At 55.9% G+C, this 15,644-nt stretch overlaps 1 protein-coding gene and 1 long non-coding RNA gene across 3 annotated transcripts in view; one reads left to right on the top strand and one right to left on the bottom strand.

The window, feature by feature from the left end:
• Positions 1-12,188, top strand: part of LOC306666280 — a 45,865-nt gene extending 33,677 nt beyond the window's left edge. Inside the window, exon 2 of the long non-coding RNA XR_013765259.1 lies at positions 10,321-12,188. This is a non-coding gene — a long non-coding RNA (uncharacterized lncRNA). The remainder of the gene's footprint in view (positions 1-10,320) is intronic.
• Positions 11,152-15,644, bottom strand: part of RPS6KA2 (ribosomal protein S6 kinase A2) — a 192,314-nt gene continuing 187,821 nt past the window's right edge. For both annotated transcript variants that reach the window (XM_079148246.1, XM_079148245.1), the window contains exons 19-21: positions 15,159-15,276; positions 13,476-13,613; positions 11,152-12,671 (exon numbers count right to left, since the gene is read on the bottom strand). In XM_079148246.1, coding sequence (XP_079004372.1) covers positions 12,546-12,671; positions 13,476-13,613; positions 15,159-15,276 — 382 coding nt within the window. In that variant the 3' untranslated portion in view covers positions 11,152-12,545. The remainder of the gene's footprint in view (positions 12,672-13,475; positions 13,614-15,158; positions 15,277-15,644) is intronic.

Below are 15,644 nucleotides of genomic sequence, written 5' to 3'. Positions count from 1 at the left end.
CACCCAAGTGCGGAATGCCAGCAGCCCGTTTCTTCAGAAATCTTTCACAGAGAACAGGCTGAAGTTTGAACCGTTTGACTGCAAGTCTGTTTACCTGACCTCAAGCACACTTCCACGTGGACTGCTGGAATGCGCTCCAAACAGCACATCTGAAGGCTAATATTTGTTGTGTGCTGCTCTGTCGCCCCGGCTCGTTCTGCTCCAACGGAGATGAGATGCAGCTCTGCGGAATGCTGCGTTCACCAGGCGAAACTGGGTGTCCCTTGGGTTGTGTCCCCAAAGGGGAGGCTGGCTGGACGGCAGCCAGAATCACTGTATCACACAGAGGGAGAGAGGAGCCTGTGTGGGTCACGCTGTCCCCGGCTTCTGGAGGAGAAGTCATGCTCCCCTGACGCCACAGTGCACCTGATGTGCTGTCCCCGTCACAGCGCAGCTGGCCAGGCTGGCATCTGACCCTCCTTCCACCTGCCAAGCTGCACGCATCTTCCTCTCATGCACTGCCAGTGGCACATGTCAAAATAAGGTTTTCCAGCAACTTGTTTTGAGGGGCGAGCAGGAGAAAGGGGGGTTTCTTTCTAACTGTCAACCCTGCTCAGGTCTGTGGGGCTGGCAGCCGGGTCCGTTAGCTTCATCGCTCACGTTCCATCATTCCTTCTTCCTCTGTCCGTGAGGGGCACTGGGTGCCTATCCAGTGCCAGGAGGTGCCCGGGTCAGGTAGGCCCGGCCAGGTAGGTTTCTGCTGCGCTCACATTCCCACAGGGAGGGGATGAGCGGATGCAGTGGCTGTGCTCAGGGCGAGAGGGAGGCGAGTACAGAGAGCGAGCGAGCTTGGGTGGAGTGGGGCTTGCCCTGTGGACAGGAAATCAGGAAGCTTCCGGGAGGAAGTGAGCCCTGGATCTGGAGTGCGCCACACTCCGAGGCCGGGAGGGCTGTGGCCCGGTGGAGATGTGGGACAGGCAGGGCCAGGTGGTTTAAGGGGCAGCGAAGAAATTGGTGTCAGGATCCAGTCAGCGCTGCAGCGAGAGACGGAGCAAAGTGAGCCTGAGCAGGACTGGCTGGCAAGACAGAGGTGCCCAGAGCATCACCCGGATGGCCGTGCGGGAGGCCACAGCCAGGCCCTGAGCAGGAGCCCCGGTGGCAGCTCCTGAGGTTTCGGAAAGTCATGTCCCTTTCAGCAAATGACCATTTTCCTTTTGAGAAATACTTCTAGATCTCTCCTGGGTCCCTGGTAGACTCCAAGAACCTGGTGTGGGACCCCACATAATCTGACAGCACAAAACAGTGCGATCATCCAGGCAGCCACAGAGCTGGGTGTGCCCAGTAGGGGCCTCAGGAGTGGAAGTGGATATCTGAGACGTGGCTGGGTGGGTCCCCAAGCACAGGTGGACAGCGTGAGCAGCTGCCCAGGCCCCATGTCGTCCTTCTGCCTGAACTCTCCTTGTGGCCTCAGGAGGAAGGGGTCCTCTCTGCCCAGAGGAGCAGTAGTGCACACTCAATCCTGAACTGCAGACAGCTTTGCACAGTGTGCACTCCACACTGGGTGACCTGCCCTCTGGGCTCCTGCACAGCAGGGGTAGGTGGGAGCTGCTTCCTGGCCCCCTGACTGCCATGCCCAGTGGTAAAATGATCAGGGGAGAAGCAGCGATGCCGCCAAGGGAACAGGCGCTCCATTAGAGAGCCGCGTGGAGTAGGACGGAGCTTCCTCCTGCCGTTTGGATCTGGCATGTCCTCCAGTGACCCACATGTTAAAGACTTTGTCCCAGCTGGGTGCTACTAGGAGGCGGTGGAGCCTGTAAGAGTTGGGGCCAGTGGGAGGTCTTCGACTCACTCGAGGCATGCCCTGGAAGCGGGGCGGGTTGTGGACCCTGGCCTCCTTTTCCCATCTTTCAAGTTCTGCGGTGAGCAGCCTTCTTGGTCACACCCACCCACCATCATGGACTGTGCTGCCACAGGCCCAAAGCAACAGGGCCTATCAGTCATAGACTGAGCCCTTCATTCCATGAGCCAAAACAAACCTTTCCTCTTTTACAGTCTATTGTTTCAGGCATTTTGTTACAGTAAACAGAAACTAACAGTTCCCAAGTGCTCAAGTGCTAGACAGGAGAAAGGAACACGGGACCCTGCATGGGTCAGTTAGGAATGGCACCAAGCTCTGGGACCTGCTTGGCAGCTACAACAGCTTCCCTACCTTCTAGGGTTGTCCTAACAAAGTGCCACAAACTGGTGACTTCAATAGCAAACCACATTCTTTCCCAGTCCTGGAGGCCAGAAGACCAAGATCAAGGAGTCAGCAGGACAGGCTTCTCCTGAGGCCTTGGCTTGCAGATGGCGGCTTCTTCACCTCGTCCTCCCTGCACCATCTGTGTCTGTGTCCAAATTTTCCTCTCTGATGAGGGTACTGCCCACCACCCAAATCATCTCTTCACTCCATGACCTCAGTAAAGACCCCATCTCCAAATCTGTCATGTTCCAGGGTCCTGGGCTTAGGACCGCAACAGGAGAACAATTTTGGAATGAGGCAGGGACAAGACTGAACACAGAACAGCTGCCGTCAGGCCTTTCTCCCGTCCTATCTTGACCAGTGTGCTTCTCCCTCTCTCCCGACTCTACTATCCGGGGCGTCATTCATGTCGCCAGTGGTTTTCCTCACAGTTGGCCTGAACTGATCCAGAAGGGTGAGGTCCCCAGAGCTGTGGGGAGGCTGGCACGGTGCTGGGCCTCCCTTGGGATGGGGGGGCCCTCACTATGGAGGAAGAGTGGCCAAGCTGTGTTAGGACGGCCCTGGAGTTGCTGCTGCTGTCCAGCCTTGGAGGTTAAGTGCGGAAGGGGGCAGTGAGCAGCTCTGAAGGCTGCAGCTGGACTGTGCTGGGCTCTTCTGACTCTAGATGCCGGAAAGCTGGACTCTAATTCCTCAGACTTTCTTGAGGCACCAGCTTCCTGGTGGCCTGGGCTTCCCTGAGGGACGCTGGGAGGTGAGGCAGCAGCCACATCCAGGAGATGCTTTGCTGCAAGTGCAGACCGCTGTGTGCCGCTGAGAGCTGTGTGCTACAGGTGGTGCCCGGCTCTCTGGGCAGCAGCTTGGTGATGCTGGTCCTGGCCCTGCAGCTTCCAGGCCGAGTCTCTGCTCTCTGAAAGTTCTGCAGCTGACCTACCAACATTCAAAATGCGGCTGTGTGGCCATGAAACTAAAATCCGAATTTTAATTTGAGCAATTTAGGTGTAAACAGCCGAAGGTGGCTCGTGACTGCTGCATGGACAGCAGACGGCTGGAGCCCAAGTGCATGGTGGGGTGTCCCCACAGGGTGACCGAAGGAAACCCAGAGCGGCCCAGGTCCTGGGTGCCAGGTGTGAGACCAAGACCCTGGCTTCCTCCTGGAGGACGAGGGCTGCTGCAGGTCGTTACCCACCCAGGTGAGGCGGGCACAGTGGACAGACCTGAGCCACGCTGTGCGATGAGAGAGGACCTGTGGCGAGCCGGGGACCGGTCCTTATTGTAGCTGCAGAGATGGGTGGGGATGGAAGGAGAGCCAGACCCAGATCCGTGGGAGGACACCTTCGGGCGTGATGCTGGTGGCGCACTGGGGTGGACCTAAGGACCTCTGGATTTGTCGCTTGGAAATGTAGATTTCACAGTGTCTCTGCTGAGTGGGGAACTGGGAGCTGCAGCTGGGGAAGGTGGTAGACGGGTCAGCGAGTCACCGCGTGAGGGACGGTGGTGCCGTGGCGAGGTGCAGCCATGCCGGGTGGAGGTTCTGGGAGGACAGTAGGCATGACACTTCATTCAGCCTTCCAACTCAGAGCAGCGTGTGGTGCTAGCTGACACTTCTCCAGCAGGGCTGATCACAATCACACAGATGCTTTAAAATACAGGTGCTGGGCCACGTGACAGACAGGTGGCCCAAGGGGCTCCTCTTAGAGTCACCGGGGCCTTTGGTCACAAGCACTGCCACAGAAGAGCCCTTTTCAAGTTGTTTCCTGTAGACTCGTCACATGAAGACTGCTGAAGAAGGATTGCAGTACTCGTGTGCCCGACGAAAGGAGGCAACTAAAGACATTTTGAATCCCTCCTGTCGTGGGATAACCGGGGGTAATATGTTGGGTTCACACGACCCAACCAAACTCAAATAATCTTGATGTTTTTCACCTCTGTAGGTTTGTGGTATGTGGCTTTATCAATGATTTATTAATTATTGATTATCCCAGAGGCTCTACCGCTGAGCTACATCTACAGTCCTTTATGTATTTATTTATTTATTGAGCCAGAGTCTTGCTAAATTGATCAGGCTGACCTTGCTCCTCCTGCCTCAGCCTCCCGAGCTGCTGAGATGAGTGCCACCGTGCCTGGCTGGTGTGTGGGTTTATGATTCTCTTTCGCTTTCCCAATACGGACCATTACAGACTCCTGATTCTGTTCAGAATTGGGACTGGCCATCCTTGTGCAAGGCTGCACAAGGAGCCGGAGGCAGGATCCTGACTGGACTCTCTGCCGGGACTCTATCTGGGCACCGCTCTTGCTCTGGGAGCGAGATCAGAGAGCTGATGCTGGGCCAGGGCTTTCCTGACAAGCACCTGCTCACAGATGTAGATTTGTCGCCCTCTGGTGTCACATTGTGACAACTGCGAGCGGGCAGAACTCAAGTGCCCGCACCCAGGCTGTTCTCGGGAGCAGAAGAGATCAACCAGGCACAGCGAGCACAAGACCACTTCACCCACCTGAAGACAAGCAGACCCTGTTGAGACCGAAGAGCGCCTTCCTGGTGGCAGCGGACGTGGAGCTCGCACGACCCTCTTCAGTGCTCCACCTGTGCGGATTGAAGAGCTGGGGACCAGGGGAGGGCGAGTCTGGCTAAGGAAGCCGCCTCAGGCAAATGGCGGCTCCCGCTGATCCCTCAGTGCCCTTCCAGGGTGAGAGCTTGGCTTCTGCTCTTTCTGAGTCGAAAGTTCCCACTATTAAAATAATTAAAAGAGGTGGGTGGGAAAAGAGAAGAGGTTGAGTAGGTTATCACCCCGTGCCCAAGATTGGGATGCAGACCTGCTGGGGGTTCGGAAGGTAAAATAGGTAGATGCCTCAGTGTTGTCTGGGGCTGTACCTCAGAAGTCCTGCCAAAGGGTATCTCTGCAGGAAAACAGGCAGCTTTCGCAGACTAGGATAACTAAGGGTAAAACCATCCCTTGCCTCAATAGCAGGCCAGGTTGGAAAGCAGCTGGGCCCGCCCTGGGCAGCGGCTCACCCCCCAACCCCTCCCAGATCAAGCTTCTCCCTACCGAGTACCAGGTTTGCAAAAGGAATTCAGACGTGATCACAGTTAATAGTGAGTCTGTGCCTTTGCCAGCCACAGGGATTTGGGGAGTGTGACCCTGGATTTGTAATCAGCTTTGCAAAGGTGACGGATGTGGAGGGGAAGCATGGCTGTGACCGGTTGGGAGGCTGCTTTAGTAGACTTTTCCTCTGCTGCAACCAAAAGACCTGACAAGGATAATAGTAGAGGAAAAGTTATTTTGGGGGCTCACAGTTTCAGGTTTCAGTCCACAGACAGCTGCATTCCTTGGGGCTCAAGGTGAGGCTGAACATCATGGCAGAAGAGAGTGCTGCAGCGAAGCAGCTCACGTGATGATCAGCAAGCAGAGAGAGCGAACTCCACCTGCCAGTCACAAATATATACCCAAAGTCACACCCTGTGTTTACCAAGCAGCCCTGGGACTCCTGACAGCCGCAGTTCTGCCTAAAGCAAATCTGCTCACAGCCCTGGCAGGTGCGTGATGCCAAAGGTTCAGAACCCTCTGGTCCCTGGAACAGGCCAGAGGCGACCACAGTCAGTGTTCAGCCCTGGGTAGCTGCTCCCTGCCCATCACCCCAGCCCCATCCACAGCTCAGCCAGTTCCTCACTCGCATCTTAGTGGTGCCCCGCCCACTTCTCAGACATGGTCCCACAGCAGGTCAATCCTACCCATGGTAGCTGAAAGGTCTGACTCTCCTCACCTTCCATGGGACCCTGGGAGGGCACAGGGCAGCTCCTGACCCTCCCTAGCAGCAGAGCTCTGTGGCTGGGGCCATGCTGCCACCCAGTTCCTTTTGTAGTTTCGGCTTGTGGTGGGAATTGAAGCCAAATTTACAAGAGAAGATCCCAGGGTGTGGTGGTGCTTACCTGCAGTCCTGGTCACTCAGGAGGCCCATGCAGGAGTACGGGAGGCCTGGGCAATTTAGAGTGACCCCATCTCAAAATATAAAGCCAATTTTATTTGACACAGGAAACTTTGGAACAAAAGACCTAAAAAGTAGGAGCCTGAGTTGCTTTTGTTTTTGCAGGACTGGGGCTGAAGCCAGACCTCAGGCACGCCGGGCATGCTCTGCTGTGGAGCTGTGCCCAGCCAAGATGTTTCCGTTTTCGGAAATGGACCCTCACTATGTTGCCGTGCAGGTTTTGAGCTCCTGGGTCAAGCGACCCCTCCCACCCCACCTCAGCCTCCAGAGCGGCAGTGAGCATAGGTGTGCCCTGCCCACCTCCTGATTCATCCTTAGGCTTAGTGGAGGGCAGACCGAATTGCGGGAGCCTGAGGGCAGCCCACGCGGTGAGACGGGTGAGCGGCACACGCACAGGGCCTGTGCTCGGCCTCCGCTCTGTGGCTGGGTCTTCAGAGAGGACATGCCTCTCCTCTGGGTGCAGGGAGGAGGTGCCACCAAAACAAGGGTGGGAGCAGGCGAGGGGCCTTCCCGCTTCTGCTGTTTCCCAAAGCTAAGGGGCTGTGCTTGGGGAGCCTGTCCTGAACCCCATCACCCCTGGCAGAGGGTTAGCATGTGAGGGTTGACTCCAGGGGCCGGGGAAGACCACCCAGGCCAACTCAGCTTTGTGCTTCACACGTGTCTTGGGAAACTTGTCTGAGAGAAAGTGGTTTGGAATCACTGGCGTTCGGGGTGCGTGGGGGCTGGAGCCAGGGCCTGATTTGAACTGCCGCTCTGTCGCGGCGCCGCCCTGAGGGTCCCTGACCTCTGGCTGCCTTTGGTCTAAAAAGTCAGGGCGTCGTGAGGACAAAATTCACTATCTTATCACTATTCTTGAGAATCTAGAAATCACTTTGGTTACTGTCCTTATCAAATTCTTTTTGATTAAGGTCTTTGCAGTTTGGAATTCTTTGGAGGCTTTCTAGATTTTGGTGGGAGCATTTTGTAATGAGGGTGAAGTTGTGTTGTGAGGGGAATTTCAGGCAATGAAAACGTGTGTGAGATTCATGTGAGGAGCTGATTCTGGGCTTGATCGTTTTTAAGCTCTTTTCCCGTGACAGCATACTCACCCTGACTCCAAGTTCCCAAGGCCATGGTTTAAATGAGGAAGTGGAATTTGGAAGCCTGTGGGTTTTGTCACAACTCCACATGGCCAAGTTTCCAATTCCACTATCTATCCTGCATCCAAAAGCAGAACTTGGGTGACCTAAGGTCAGTACCTGCTCCCTTGTGGGCCAATGCAGGGGAACACACTTGTATAAAGTGGACTGGGACCAACCATGTTGCAGGCAGTGAAGCCAGAGCTGTTGCTAGAACATCTGCCTTCTGGCTGAGCTTGGGTGTGAGAAGAGCATACTGAAGGTTGTTCCTATGCCACTTATTTATCTCATGCTTTTTCTCATGAGAGCAAAGTGACAATAGCCAAATTGGACAGATGTCATATGATAATATTCCTTGATTTTTGTTTATTATTTCTTGAGATGGGGTCTTGCCGCGTTGCCCAGGTTGGTCTTGAACTCCAGGGCTGACGGTCCCCGGGTAGCTGTGATAACAGGTGGTGCCACTGCAGGGCTACTGCAGGCCCTATCCCACCTCTGCGCACGTGGGAGGCCCTGAGTTGGGTCCCCAGCAGTGCCAAGAGGAAGAAGTCCCATAGCAGACACACTCGAGGCAGAGGCAATGGCCCAGCACGAGCCACTCCTTCCTCCCGCAGGCCTCAGCCAACGCCGCTCGACACTCAGTTCAGCATTTGGGACGCCAGTGGCAGACCCGTGCCACCTACTGTTTGGGCGGCACATCTGCAGGGTCTCTTGCATTCCTGAGCACAGCTGCTTTCTGGGCCGCCCTCAGGGGACGCCTCTAGAGTGGGCAGCAGGGGACAGAGCACCTTCTCCCTCCAGGCGCAGGGCAGGCGTGTTCCGCCATGTGACAAAGGCAGCACCCCCCTTCCCCCCCCCCCCCCCGGGCAAACAGCAGGTGGGTCTGTGTGCAGCCCTCCGTGAACGGTGGGGTCTCCTAGATTGGGGTCCCTGGCAGTGACCCAATTCAATCTGCCCTGCCCATTCTCCATCACCTTCCGGGGCCCAGGAGCATGCGGGGCTCATACTGCTCGCTGTGTGGACTGTGGGTCTTCATCCAGCATCCATGAGACCTGTGTGCTAACTGGTTACCTTGTAAGTAGGGCAAAGTCCAGAAACCTCACAGTCCTGACCAGACAGAGATCAAAAGCTGGAAGCAGAGCCATCCTGGACCGTCTGCCCTGGAGCAGGTGCGACGGCGCTGCCCGGAGTCAGCATCTAACCAGCACACACATCAGGGCCGGTGCTGGGGGCCCGGGTGGCGGAGGGAATCTAGGTTGCTGACCAGATGATCTTCATATAGGGAGCATTCTGGCCGCTGCAGCAGGCAGGGTCCTTAAACCAGCCGTGCTGCCGTGAGGGCACTGTGAGATGTTTTACAATTCTCAGCCTTATATGTTGTGCTTTTCTGATCACTTTCTTTTTTCTCTTTTTCATTTGCTTGTTCGCAATAAGCATAAATTTGGTATAGTCTATAAAAAATTTAGTGTGAAGGGTTATCCTGCCCTCAGAGAGTCAGAAGGAGGTGCCAGGAACGCCAGGGTGTCTAGAAGCTGGAGGTGAGAAAACAGTTTCTCCCAGGACCCAGGCGGAACCAGATCTGCGTTAGCCCTGGGAGACCTGTCTGGGGCTTCTTGTTCAGTGTCACAGGACTGAGGGGCTTGCTCTATAGAGAGTGGAGTGGACATTTTCAACTCACGCTTTGCATTTGGGTTGCATTTCGTGAGTGCTCCGGGTGTGGCAGGATTTCTTGTGCATCTGTTGTTCGTTCTGACATTCCTGCAGACTTTCCAATGCTCCTGTCTGCTCAGAAGTCTGGTGGGGTCCAGGAAGAGTCCCCACGTTACTGGGGGGACTAGCACATGGGGTGTTTATGATAGCAGCTTGAATGTCACAAGTATGTTCCTGTTGACAGGTACTAGCCAGGAATTCACCAAGCGGGAAGGGGAATTCAGGTAGAGAGCCACACACCAACAGTGTAGATGTTTTCCTTCCTGTTTTAGAAAGGACAGGACTGAAAGTCCAGGTGGTGAGACACAAGAGGACTGTCCCCAGAAGCCACCCTGGGTCATCTGTTTTGTTGTGCACTGTCTCCCACGGACACTGCCAACCCAACACAGGCTGTGCATGCTGCAGACACTGAAATGCACACACGCTCAAACATGCAGGAACACCCACACGTGCCAGCACTCCCACAGACAGGCTCAGCTCACACATGTACAGATGTACTCAGGAGCAGTTCCTCTGCACACACACACTCATGCTTGCACACACTCATGCACGCACACACAGGCTCACTGTCTGGAGCAGTGGGGACCTGCCCACCTCCACAAGGTGCAGTGAGGTGGACACAGTGGGAGGGGACCCGGAGGAAGGAGTTCATCTGTGGAACTGTTATCAGTAACTACACAGAAGGTCCAAAGGTCCTTGCTCTGCAGGAAAAACATCACACTTCATAAAACCAATGTTTATTCAAAAAAGTCTATTCCGAAATCCTAGAAAGCATAATAAATACCTGTACAGTGGCTGCTGTCTCAAATGCAAATACAATGCGCTGACATGAAAACGATCTGTAAACATGACCGCTGAGCTTGTAAACAACGTGCCGAGCCGGAGGAGCCAGTGGAGGAGTCATCCACAGGATGACCAGGACAATGTGTGGAGTCCCCTCCCCTGCCCCACCCTGGGACCTACAGTGTCCTCTGTCCCAGCACACTGATGACTTTAGGAGAGGCAAGGGGCAATGAAGCAAGTGGAGTGGAACGGAGAGCGCAGGCGCCAGGACGAACATCTCAGCACACCCAGAAGTGTCGCCACCCAGAACAGTACCGGCTGATGTCAGAGGCCATCGTCCCTCGAAAATCCGACCAGCCTTCCAAGCATCCACACGCAGCGTAGTGAAAAGTCACGCACGGGCCTGACCTGGGTGAGTCCTTGGTCCTCCACGCTGACTCTGCAGGTGCACCGGGCACTCTTCCCTCGGGGACTGCCAGGCGGGCCCTGGAGGCCTGGGTAAGGAAGCTGCTCAGGGCAGAGTGTGGTGGTCGCTGTCCAGAGGGACTGCCTGCTCTGCATGGAAGCAAGGGCTGCCGAGCCCCTGGGGAGCATGTCATTTGTGCAGATCATCGGAGCCTTCCGTCCACTGGCAGGTCCAGTGACACCTGTATCACACACCCCCGCCACTAGGAAACCACCCTTTCAAGTTGAGTTGAAAGCTGTCCACGTGACTTCTTTGGACTGACTTTCTGTGGATGGACTTCGAGTGCCATTTTGTTCTGGGAAGGTCAAGGTGTTCCACAGACTCGGCAGGGCTGCGTGGACATCCACTGTCACATGCGTTCACTCACGTCAAGCACAGAATTTGGTGTGACACCTCCTTATCCCTTTGGCATGCTCATGGCTCAGAATGTAAGGCATGTAACGGGCACTGTGCGGCCACGTGAGCCCATGCGGGACGGGCCCGCCCACTTCCTTGGGGATGCGTCTTACCACTGTCCCTTCCTCTCCCTCCGCGGAACTCAGGAGCTGGAAGCAAACCCACCAACCCAGGCCAGAGGCTCAGGCAGCTTGTGCCCATGGAGCAGGCAGAAGGTTCAAATGCCTTCTGCTCATTTCTAGGATCAAATCTGGGACTTTGAAAGGCTATCCACTTTTCCCCAGGTTTCTGATAAGAAATGAAATAATTCAGAGCCCAAATCCAAAATGATCAGGGATGTTAATTTAGCCTTGGGAAAAGCATTCTGAACTGAGAAAACGCAAGGAATGGCTGATAGCACTGCGAGAGCAGAACGTGATCTATACCCCACCTTTTTGTGGTTCTCTGAAGAAAAGAAAAAGCCTCATGGAATAAATCTTGTGGAACAAGTTTATATTTTAAGGCCTGAAAACAATTAGACCAAGCTACGGAGTATTCTCCAGATGCAGCACTTGGTTGGGGAGCGGGAAGCTGGGTCCTAGGGTGAGTGAGACAGAGGAAAGAGAAACAATGGAGCATCCATGGTCCTAGGGGGAGCCTGCTGGGGTCCTGGGCTGGGTGGAGGGAGAGGCCCTCCAGCCCAGGTGGCAGGCTGGGGCATCCCTGGACTCGGGGAACACAGGAGTCACTCCTGGAGGCTGGCTGGGCCTGGGCCTGCTGCCAGGAAGGGTCTCACTCTGTTTTACTCCACAATGGGTACACGGCTGGGCCTGCCCTGCCCCATGGCCACTCCAGGGCACACACCTCACCAGGGGACACTGAACATCACTGAAGTGTGGATTTAAAAACAGAGCTATGTAACAGAAGCACAAAACACAGCACAAAACCACAGCTCCACACAGCCTCCCTCCTGGTGGTGACATGGGCCCTCCGCTCTGGGTGGACCCTGCCTGCCTGCCCTCTTCAGAAGGCCTGAGGAAGCAGGAAGTCAGAACAGTCCACTCCTCAACTCTGCAGTTCTCTGGAGAGCGAACACAGCAGACCCTCCACCTTGGGTGGGCGTGTGTGGGCTACAGTGTCTGGCCAGACCAGAGCTGGTGCCCTCCAGAGGAGGCTTCCCAGACCAGAGGCCGGTGGGGGGTAGTGTGCTCGAGGCGGCCACTGCGGGGCAACGGGAGTGCCACCCTACTCCTTGCGGGCATTCTCTCTGCACCCTTCTGAACTGGGGCTCTGGAAGCAAAGACCTGCTGTCTGACCCCTGGGTGGGCTCTCTGCTCCCATCGAGGCAGCAGTGGAGGCAAGGAGACCACCCCGCACCTTACTCAGGAGCCAGAGGGCATGAGGGACAGTTCTTTGGACAGCTATGCAGGGACCAGGCATCTAACCCGGATGCCCCAGTGCCAACCCAGGCATCGGCTGGACCACTCTGCAGCCCTCCTCTGTAATGACGGGACACCTGTGCCAGGAGTCTGACCACATCCCTGGCTTAGACTGGACAGGACGTCTCCCTATAGACATAAGCCATGGTAGGAAAAGCCCCTGAGGCTCCGAGGACCCGGGCTCCAGCGTGGCAATGTGAGGTGACCTGCATTCATTTGGTTTCGCTTGGGAGTGAAGGAGAGCGGGTTGCAAGGTCCCTGTGGCGCGGCTCTGAGAAGTCACTGGGTCGGGACCCTCTCTGGGTTGAAAAGGAACACAGAAACAGCGAAGGCCAGCTCTGCCTTCATGTTGGGTGTGTGGTCCCTCCAGGTGCCACGAGCGGGGCCCTGCGGCGGCGTCTGCAGGCCTGAGAGGACGCTGGGCAGGCAGGTGGGGCGGCGTCCGGCCACCGCTACAACCTGGTGGATGTAAGTCTCTTCATGCCTCTACGCTGGGCAAGGCCAGACGACAGCACGGGCTCCAGCCGTGGGGCCTGAGGCGTCCTGTTCAGAGCAAAGTAGGTGGCTGCCATGGCACCCTGCAAGACGGAGGGGAGGGCAGCGCTGAGCATGGCACCATGGGACCCAGAGAGCGCAGAGACCCAGGCAAGGTCGGCACTGCGGGAGGACCAGGCAGTGAGCTCCTGAAGCGCCAGTACGCAAGTGGCCACACGAGGGGCCTGGTTCTGCCGCGCCCAGCCGCCAGCCCACAGCCCCTCCGCGTGCTGCTTACGCTCGGGGTATTAAGAATTACGTGGCGCCCTGGAGGAGGTCACATGATCCCCTCCTCACTGACAGGGCTGTGCTGGGGACCCGGCCAATGCCAGGCCCCGCAGAGCTCACGTTCTCTCCCTCTGGGGTGGTGTGGACTAGTAGGGATGATTGGCTCATCCTGAGCCAGCTCGGATTCACGGGTGGCTCCGGAAAGCACCACTCCAAGGGACAATCAAGTCCTGCAGGGCTAGGTCTGTGCATATTTCTCAGAAGAGGTCCCTGGCCAGAGACAGGACTGCCCAAGAGAGGCACCTGCTCCGTGTCAGTTGCTACAATGGTGGGGACCTCTGCAGACCTCTGCAGACCCCTGGTCTAGCACTGAGAGTCTGGAACTTGGGGCCCTATAGCCATTAAGCACCCCCCCCCCCCACCTGCAGACATTCTAATGCAAACTCGAGCCCTGTGACTGCATGTGTGTGAGACGGACCCTGTGGGAGTCACACCCTGGGGACACCTACTTGTGCCTGCAACTGGTGACTGGCACCTGGGGTGCCTCAGGTGAACCGTGAGGCGTCAGACCCACTCTGGGTTTCCCGTGCCCCCCGTCCGTACCCACTGCAGGCTGGTACCTTCACCAGGTGCACGTCCTGCCTGCTCAGCTGGTTCTGGGACAGGAGCTCCCTGTTGACGATCCATGGGTGTTTCAGCACCTGCACTGCCGTCAGGCGCTGCTGCGGGTCCACGTGGAGCATCCTGGACACCACGTCCTGTTGGGGTCGGCAGGGCAGAGTGAGGGAGGTGTGGGGCTGGTCAGGACGCACCCAGCAGTGCCCTCCGTGCTGAGGGCGAAGCCCGGGTGGTTCTGGGCAGCCTCTGCGCCCCGGGTCAGGGGGCAGCTGCCCCTGTGCGGGCAGACCCGCGTCCAGTCAAGGTGATCCTGTTAGACCGCAAGGCAGTGCAGCCCCCACGGCATCTGAAGACAGCAGGCGCTGCTCCCACAGCGCCACACGCCAGCGCAGCTCTCGCCTGCCTCGCACGCAGGTCCCGCATGTCTGCATGCTGGATGCACCTGCTCTGTGACGGCCTCTCCCCACCAAGGCAGACCTCACCTCCCTGCTCTGCAGATGGAGGTACTGAAGGCAGGGAGGAGCAGACAAGGGTCTGCGCTCTCTCCACTCTCCTTCCGTCAGCATCCACACCTCATTCGCCACAGAACACAAGGAATCAGGGTGTACGTCTACTGTGAAGCGGGGCTGTTCAGCAGAACTTGCGGACATAATCGCGAGGGAGAAATTTATGCACTACCAGTGCCCTTCCGCAGAGGAGCCCAGTGCCTTTCATGTTGCGTAACTCGGACCTCACTGCCTCCTCAAGTGAGAAGTCCTCACTAAATGCCAGCTGGTGTCCCTCCACCACCACCTCCCCAACACCTCCTCTCCATCCTCTACCGTCACCTCCACAGGGCCTCCACTACCATCACCTCCACAGAACTCCACCACCATCACCTCAATTATATCCTGCCCCATATCCTCCACCATTAGATTATTTAAGCTATGAGGTTTAAAAACCCTGTGAGAATATCTTCCTATTATTGGTCGCTGCCTTCATTTCTTGTGCTTTGGGAGTCGTGTTGAGGAAGTCTGGTCCTAGGCCGACATGATGGAGATTCAGGCCTACTTTTTCTTCTATACGGTGCAGGATCTGGTCTGATTTCTAGGTCCCTGATCCATTGTGAGTTGAGTTTTGTGCAGGTTGAGACAGGGGTTTAGTTTCATTGTGCTGCATATGGATTCCAGCTTTCCCAGCACCATTTGTTGAAGGGGCTCTTTTCTCTACTGTATGTTTCTGGCACCTTTGTCTAGGATGAGAAAACTGTTTTATGTGGGTTTGTCTGTGTCCTCTATTCTGTACCATTGGTCTACCTATTTTTGGTGCCAATGCCATGTGTTTTTGTTACTAGTGAGATAAGCCAATTCCAAAAAACCAAAGGTGGAGTGATTTGTCTGATACGTGATGATACATAATGGGGGTGGGAGGGAGGCAAGAAGGAAGGAGGATGGATTCTATAGAGGAAAATGAGGGGTGGGGAGAGGGTGGGGGAAGGAAAGATAACAGAATGGGGACAAACAGAATCACCCGATGTTCATGTAAGATTATGTAAATGGTGTGACTCTACTTCGTGTGCAACCAGAGAAACAATAGCTGTACCCCACCTGCACTCTTATGTGGAAGGCCTCCCCAGCTTCCTTGCACGCAGTCTGCTGGCTGTGGAGCCTCCACGCTGGGAGGTAGGGACACTGGAGTGCACTCACTTTTGCTGCATCGGATATCGAGTCCCAGTTTCCACCTGAGAGGGCGTACTTCCCACTGCCAATCCTTGCCAGAATCTCCTCTGGAGTGTCATCTGGTCCATTTGCAAAAGGGGTGAACCTGTGTAAGGGGTGAATTCATGGGAATGCCTGTCCACTTCATAATCCACATAAACATGACACTTTATTGTTAAAAGGGACGACTGTTTTTTTCCCTCTGGTATTTTCTAAGCCCCAGATTCACGCCTCCAAACATGACTGTCCCCACACAGTCCATGTGGGGTTTTGCTGGGGACGTGGTTTCTTAAGCCAAGGCATAAGTTCTGAGAGACCCAGGGCTGACCTGTTACCATCTCTGGGTTCCTAGACAAATCAACTCTTGGAGCCTCGGTTGCAAAATGGGTAAACCAATACACTGGTGGGAATGGTGGTGGTCAGAGCCACAGGCACACGACGTGCCAGGAGCAGACCTTCCCATGCGACCAGTGT

Source organism: Sciurus vulgaris (genome assembly GCF_902686455.1).
Source record: "Sciurus vulgaris genome assembly, chromosome: 7".
In the NCBI taxonomy this organism is placed as follows: Eukaryota; Metazoa; Chordata; class Mammalia; order Rodentia; family Sciuridae; genus Sciurus; species Sciurus vulgaris.
The sequence above is the reverse complement of the archived record's forward strand: the minus strand, read 5'-3'. Positions and strand labels throughout refer to the sequence as shown.